This window comes from Nuphar pumila, chromosome 10 (assembly GCF_984573655.1).
Source record: "Nuphar pumila chromosome 10, dmNupPumi1.hap1.1, whole genome shotgun sequence".
NCBI classification, from domain to species: Eukaryota; Viridiplantae; Streptophyta; class Magnoliopsida; order Nymphaeales; family Nymphaeaceae; genus Nuphar; species Nuphar pumila.
The window spans coordinates 792316-800156 of record NC_143258.1 but is presented as its reverse complement, the minus strand read 5'-3'; the positions used below and the strand labels follow the sequence as shown (position 1 = coordinate 800156).

The 7841-nt window shown below is 37.5% G+C and overlaps 1 protein-coding gene across 1 annotated transcript; it reads right to left on the bottom strand.

Annotated features, from left to right (window-relative positions):
- Positions 1-3354: 3354 nt before the first annotated feature.
- On the bottom strand, positions 3355-7515 carry LOC149823159 (large ribosomal subunit protein uL10-like). Its single transcript, XM_090019962.1, has 5 exons — positions 7252-7515; positions 7088-7156; positions 4111-4209; positions 3644-4036; positions 3355-3552 (listed from the first exon to the last, which is right to left on the bottom strand). Exons 1-5 carry the CDS (start codon positions 7513-7515, stop codon positions 3412-3414), a joined length of 966 nt encoding a protein of 321 aa, XP_089876088.1. The 3' UTR covers positions 3355-3411.
- Positions 7516-7841: the final 326 nt, after the last annotated feature.

The window sequence follows — 7841 nt, the reverse complement described above, 5'->3', positions numbered from 1 at the left end:
AATCTTTAAAATATTATTGTGCACTTGATTTTGAATTTGTTTCATCAATTTATGCATTCCTTTTGAAAAACATGAAATGCTTAAAAAAACTGCTCTAAAGTGCATCGTCAACATGACAAGTTAATCTTTCCATTTATTTTTCCTTCTCAGATGATACTATGCTCTGCAGTGAAGAGTTCCCGTACAAAAAAAAACATACTCAGAAATGGTGGTAAGTACTTTCGTGGCAATTCCCTCACCACACCTGACATAAGATCAAAGGCCCTATCAAACATCTTTGAAGCTGTCACCTGAGTTCGCTAGTTTGTTTTCTTGAAACAGTTGTACAAATCGTATTCAGAGTTGGCCAGGTCAAAAAAAATGTCCCCAGCTATCTTTCTGGAATTTTCAGCTGTCTCCAGATTGCTTACCGAGCAGGTTCTTCAAACACAAACCTTTAATCCAGGTCACCTATTTTCAAAATATGCAATCTCTCACTACAACTTTCATCTGTTTCTGGGCACAGGGACTCCTAAAATTTGGGAAGTCACGGGACGATAAGTCGAAAATGATGACCTTACAAGTTGATGTGGAAGATATCATTTTTGCGTTACAGGTTTGCACCTTGGAGTTTTTGCTTTATTGGGGGCATCTGATTGTATCTCATTTGTCTCTACCTTGGTCCTGGTTATTTATCTATCACACCTTTGCTTACAATGATGCAGAGAATCCTTTATCGGATCACTAGCAAGAAGCTTATGTTCCAATGGTGCAGGGGAATCCTTTATTCAGTGACTGTTTTCAGTAGAATCACTAGCAAGAAGCTCGTGTTCCTTTTAAATCTCTACTTCCCTTGGCCAGCTTGATTTGTTATCAACACGCCCACTGGCTTCTCCACAACTGGTAATTCAGTTCATTTTAACAAAGGTTCCCATTCTATTCAGAAAAGAATATAGGGTACCTTTTATGACTGCTGCTCAATAGTTAATCCTGTTATCTAGGCCGATGCTATCTGTTTCCGGTATCTATTTTCTGATGGGGACTAGTGTTCTTGTTCATGACAGAATGCCATTTCTGGGGTGGAAAATCAAGAGGTCTATAATAATGGAATAACAGTTCATGCAGACAATAAATTCGAGAGCTGTGCAGATCCATAGTTCCCAGGTGGTGGCAACCTATGAAAAGCCCATACTTCACGCCCAAAATTCCGGGATGTGTGGCTATCTAGTGCAGGGCAATTCATGCTGCAGATCGCATCCGCACCAATTCATGTCATTGTTTTTCATCCTCCCTCTCTCGATGACAAGAGTTGCATACAAGATTAAAGAATTAACATTAAAAACTTAACTGAGGTTGCTGTAGGCCGGTCGATTAGAGGAAGTGTTTGCTAATGTTAAAAAATGCATCTCAAAGCAGTCTCTGAATCTCAGTGAAAAGGACCGTCGATGACTTAGTTAAGCATTAACAGGTGGGATGGATTAAGGAAGATCAAGTCGGTTTAGTCTTATCTTCCTTTTCCAGGAAGATACTATATTTCCATAAATTCTCTGGATTCTACAGCTTTGGCTGATCGAGAAGGCAATCGATTACAACGCTCAGGTATCTCTTGGCAGCACTTTAAGGGCCTTGTGTAACTTTTATAATCACCTTAGGTTCACCAAAAGTGTTGAAATACAAGTGAAAAAAGAATGAAGATGATTGTTTAAGCTTCAAACCAGGGTTATCAGAATTCTGTACATGTGGGAAACAAGTTTTCAGGGAAACTGATATTGAAATATGAAATACAGTTTTATGAAAAATGTAGGAAACATCATTCAAACTTAGAAAGCATCTAATTAGGTGGGAAATGCATTTTAGCTAGGTACGTTTGCGAAACTTTTTTGTTTTTCTGAAAAAGGCTTAAAACATCTAGGCAAAAATATCATTTAAAAATTTTAATTAGCCGTTTTTGTTCAAAAATTTAAATATTTTGTACGTTTCTTTAGTATATATAAAAAAAGATGTAATATATGAAGAGAGGTGGCTTCATAATTTAGGCTCAGTGTGGGAACCGTAGTTGAGGGCAGCGATGGGTGATTCATGACACGAGGGATTTCAACAACGTTCTTGCAAGGATGTCATTGCGAAATCTGCCGATTCGGTCACCCCTGTCATCGCACCTCGCAGCAACGGCTCCCAAACAGAGCCTTAATGTAGTTAAGTCATTTTTATTTTATTTCTTGAATTCGTCCTTAATAAACCTTAAAGCTTTTATTTATTCTATGATGCTTATATTCACAAAGGCAACTTAGTCGTGAATTTGTTCAAGCATAAACGACTTGTGAGATTGTTTATACATGTTCAATTAAAAACTCTGCAATAGTATATTGACTGTTTTTAAACAAGTTAAAGAGACATGGCCTGAGAATGTATTATATCATTCTGTGTTTTAGATTTTTAAATATTCAAATATTAAGATAAAAATATTTTGGTTAGTTGCATATTTCCTGATTCGTTTCCCCGTTATGTTTCTTGATTCATTTTCTTGTTTCTTGCTTCATGTTTCGTTAGCTTAAAAAAGACCACTATTTTCGTTTCCATTTCTCAGGGCTACCTTGTTCCAAAACAATGGATTAAAAATGTTCATAAGATTAGTGATGTTCATCACATTCACAAATATGTTCAAAAGGCCAACTATATTGTGATGAAAAGCTAGTAATGCAGATGAATTAGTGTAACCAAGCAAAACATGCAAATCCAAAACACAGTTGCATTTTTTTTTTCCTGCAAGGAAAACAAACTCTATCCCCTTGATTTTCTGATATTGTTTTAACCAATCCATGCTTTTTTTATAAAAAAAGAACACTAAATGAACATCTTAGATTTACAATAGGGTTCATGGTAAAACGAAGTACCGCAGAATATGTATATTGTGTTCAACAAATATTTAATATGCATTTAATTTTACTCAAGTTCTAGAGAAAATGTTTAGATCAAAGCATTGTATCCTTGCAACCGTTACATTGCATACAGCCGAACCTATTTCACATAGTAAGATAACAAGGAGCATTTCACAATGGCCCCTCGAGCGCTTGCAATGTACAGAAAACTGCTATAACAAAAGGCATTTGTTGATTTCATCAGCTGCTTGTCTTCGTATGGTAAGAAGGTTCACATTGACATAAACAAGACATCAACATAATCATATCAATTAGGCAACGCAGAGTGACAAGGAAAAGAAAATATTCCATTGACAGTCATAACGAACTCTGAAACGTCACTTAATTTTAGTCAATTCTTTCTACCGAAAAGAAATATCAGAACGAACATAACCCCAATCCAGTAGAACTCTTTTAGGAACAAAAAAGAACACAAACTCAAAAAACTGCCAACTAAAAGTGAAAAAAAGAGATCTCAAAATTAACGATAAACTTGTCATTTACTCTAGTAACCCTAATCAAACAAACTGAATCCCATATCATCATCCGATTCCTCTGCTGGATCCTCTTTCTTCTCTTCTTCTTTGGCAGCAGCAGGAGCAGCCGTAGCTTCAGCAACAACGGGTGCAGCAGCCACCGCAAACTTGCTTGGGTCCTGCAGCACCATGCAAAAATATCAAATTTTGATTGTGCAAAGCTTGACCAACCACAGGAAACTGAGTCCTACATGAGTAACCGATGCATACCTCCAGGTACTCCTTTACTTTCTCAGCATGAGGGAATGAATACTCTGTTGCAATATCAACAGCCACAACATTTTTGTAAGCATTCGCAAACATGTGTGGTGCAGTAGCAAGTGTCGGATAAGAAAGGGCCAGTGACAACGCTGTCACTATTGAGACTCCAGCTGCAAACTTTTCCATGAGGTCATCCTCGGTTAGATCCAGCACTTCAGGGCTGAAGACAGAACCATTGTCATACACAGACAGCACAACAAGACCATAGGAAAATGGCCTTATGCCTAGCTTTGCCAAAAGTGCTGCCTCAGATGAGCTCACTTTGTCACCTTTCTTGATCAGCTCCACTGGGGTGATAATCTCAACAGTACCTTTGTTAATCTTGGTGGGGATATTCAACACCTGCAGTAACATGGTATGTTTAAGCATGAAATTCCAACATCAATATTCAATATTCCTGCAGGCGATTTAATAACCTGAAAGAAGGATGTTTGAGAAGGATCCAAGCCAGTGTTGCCAGGAGGGACAATCACATGAATGGGAGCAACAAGCCCAACACGCGCTGGCACCCCAACCTGATGACAAAATAAATCATAACATGTTTAATTTAACAATTCTTCAGGAAAGATAAAATAGTATAGTGTAATATCAAGGGGGAGAGACATAAGATGTAAACAAAGTGCATTGTGGAAAGGTTGCACTGGGGTCAACAAAAGGGAAATGGATACTTAAACATGTAATGCCACTCCCTTTAGCATGTCCACAGAATCCTCATCCAAGCATTTACCACAATTCCTAAGACCAACTTCACAAAATCAAATAATTAAACTGAGGCCTGAAATACAAGAAAAGACTCGCATACAATGTCCCAAACCAGAGCTACCGGAAGCTTGGTAGATAGGTGGGAAGCTTGCTTCCCGGAAACTCGCTTCGAAAGGGCAATACTCCTCGCTTCCGAAACTGGATGAAAACCTTGATTCTCCCGTGCTTCTCTTATTCTTTCCACAAGCTTCATCTATTCTTCTTATATGTTTTCTCAGTCTACTTTCCATGTTTTTATGTATTTCGTCTCAAGATTCTCACTCACTTCCACGTGCTTCCTCTAAATTGGCAATCATCATTTTTAGATTTTATCAAAAATTTAATTCTTACACTAAAAAAATCATGAAATTTAACAACAATCACTTTTATTTTAGTTTTTATTTGCATTGCATTTCAATTCCCATTCAATTCTTATGTTGCTTTTATTTGTTCCTCGCTTCCCGCTTCCTATACATTTTAAAATATATCGCTTCTCGCTTTCTCTTCCCATATCATTTCTCACTTCCGCTTCCTAGTCTGGCAACCTTGTCCCAAACAGATCAGCCAAGAATTGATGTTAATAACCAGTGTTATTAAAAATGCACCTCAAGGTGCGCCTCGCCCCAGGGCAAGGCTCCTTGTGCCTTGAGGCGCAAGAAAAGGGTGCAAAATGCCTTAGTAATCTCTTTCGGTCTCTTGGTTCTTTTTTTTTTTGGCATTTTTTTTTATGTTTGTCATTATTTTTTTTTAATGTTGGGCTTTTTTTATTTCTACAAACACTAATTTTGTACTCTCTTTTGTTTAAATAAGATTGCATTTTTTTTGTCCCTACATGCACATTTACATGAAGCAATAATTCAGGAATACAAATTACAATAAAGATAAGAATTAAGAAATAATAGATTTTATATGTTTTTGTTGCAAAAAGGCTCACATTTTTTATATTTATTTGAGAATTTCTATTTCTTATTAGTTGTTGCTTCATCAATAAAGCATTTCTTCTATTTATTTGTATTTTTAGACATTTTATTGAAGTTTTTTAAGTTAAAAAAATGAGGCTTACACATTATGCCTCGCTTTGGTTTTTGGCAGAGCGCCTCGCTACGCCTAAACGCCTTTCACAACATTGTTAAAAACTAAAAATTCCTCTAATAAAACTATGAACTGCTTGCTCACATAGAAAGATAATCAAATATCAAAAGAAAGCATGCAAAAGAAAAAAGGAGCATCACACAATTAGATAATGAGTTGGTGGGAAAAAATGGTAAGCACTTATAATCTAGATCCCCTTTTTCTCAAGACATATAATCATCAAAGGAAAAAATAAATTATTAGAAAAAAAGGAAATCAGTCAGGATGTTGGTATGCCACTTTTTAAAAGAGCTGCACAATTGTTATCCAAACTAATCCCAGATTCCTGAACACCTGAACATCGCTTAATGCAAAATGAGAAATTAAATAAGCAATTTGACAACACTAACATTGACATGAAAAAAGTTGTGGTGATCATGGCTTCTAGTGTGCATCTCCCAAGAGAATTTTTCTGTGATTGTTTGTACTTTGTTAGGTACAGGAATGGCGCCCACTGGGATTTTAATCTGACCTCTCAATTAAGTTAGAGCAATTCAATGGTTCCTAACATCTAACCCCGTAAGATATTATAAGTTACTACAGATCGGTTGAGAGGGAAAGCAAAGGAGACAGTCCATTATAAACCAGTTAAAAGTTGGCTCATTATAACCCACTTAAGGGCAGCTATAACTGATAACCATGTAATCTAAACCACCATTTGGAGGTTAAAATTTCCTCCAAATACACCTTATTGTATAAGAGTAACCAGTTTCTAACTTTTGCTCACCTAAAACAATTTATCTTATCAAAAAACACGAACAGTTCACGTAATATCATAGAATTGTAGATCATTAGCCAAAGAAACAGAAAAGAATAAAAAGAAGAAGAAATAAGAGTGAAAATGATGAAAAGTTCAAAAGAAAAAAAATCAGATCAGAAAGAAACCTAAACATGATTGCAAAGAGAGGGTATCCCTAAACAATTATAAATGCCCCAGCAACCAAAGAGACAGGGAAAAAAGGGATATATCAACCCTAAAACAGTGTGGCGTCTGACAAATGTGTTACATGTAGAATAGATTTCTGAATGTGTTTCTACTCAGAAATGTAACTACGTTAGGATATATAATTGATTATCATAAGACAAAAAAAAATGATAACATGAAATTAGCACGGCCTATGTGATTAGTTTTCAATGATAAGCTATCCTTTATCCTATATCTAATGGCATAGTTTGCAAAATCAACTTTCATCAACCTGCACATGTCCTTTTGGAGATAAAATTCCTATTCATTCAGAAACAACATGATCATTAAGTGTTCCTATCCATTTCCAATTATACTTCCCAAGCAAATCCAGCTCCACTCCCCTTTTTGCTTCCACAAATGCTTCAGGTTTATATGACTATTGGTAGTCTTTTCCGTATCTAATTCCAACTAGCAACCACGCAAGTAATGTAGCCGATATGAAACAATGATTCCCATTCGTCAAGCACAAAGTTGACTAGATACAATGGCTCAAGAAATGAACATACCCTAAGATACAATCAAAGAGAGAGAGAGGTGGCAACGCAAAATCTCACCTTGTACTTGGCAACCTCCTCGCTGACCTCCTTCAAGTCTCCTTTCGTGAAGATCAGCCCAACGTTACCCTAATTCCCTCGAAAAAAACACCCATCGATCTGGAAAACAAAAAAAAGAAAACCCTCGCAAAGAAATGCGAGAGCAAGAGGAGGGAGGGCGAAACACTCCCGACGAGGAGAGGGATGAGGTTGAGGAAGGACTTGTTGCCGGTCTTCTCGGCGTGGAGGCGGATGGTGCGCTTCATCATGGTGTTCTTGCCCATGAGGACGACGGAGTCGGGCCTGAGGCCCTGGCGGATGTTCTGCAGCTGGTTCGACCCCACGTTGTCAGCAGCGGCGATCAGCACCTGGCTGTACTGGTCCAGCAGCTTGCACAGCTTCCTGTCGTACATCACTTTCTTCTCCGCCTTCGAGTACTTCACCGCCATCGCTTCTGAATGCTTTCTATCCGATAACGATCTCGAAAAAGAATCGAGAGAGAGAGAGAGAGAGAGAGGGGCCAAGACGAATGTCGAGTACTCGTCAAGGTGACGACGTCGCTTTAACCCTTACCCTAAAACAGAGAACCAAAAAGAGAAAAACTTACAGAGCTCAGAGAGAGAGAAAGAGAGAGCGTTAGTTTAGTATATAACCCTAACTTCGGATCATAAAATTACGTATAAGCCCTTGATTAGCAAGTAGAGATTAACGATGTTTGGAAATGGTCATATTTTTCTTATAGGTTTCATTCCCATCATGCAGAAAAGACAACCAC

Bases quoted from the DNA above. Each gene is read 5' to 3' on its own strand.
- LOC149823159 (XM_090019962.1), bottom strand. From the start codon at position 7,515: ATGGCGGTGAAGTACTCGAAGGCGGAGAAGAAAGTGATGTACGACAGG. The intron at 4,037-4,110 runs GTTATTAAATCG...ATGTTACTGCAG, and splicing joins CTCAAACATCCTTCTTTCAG to GTGTTGAATATCCCCACCAA. The intron at 3,553-3,643 runs GTATGCATCGGT...ATGGTGCTGCAG, and splicing joins AAGTAAAGGAGTACCTGGAG to GACCCAAGCAAGTTTGCGGT.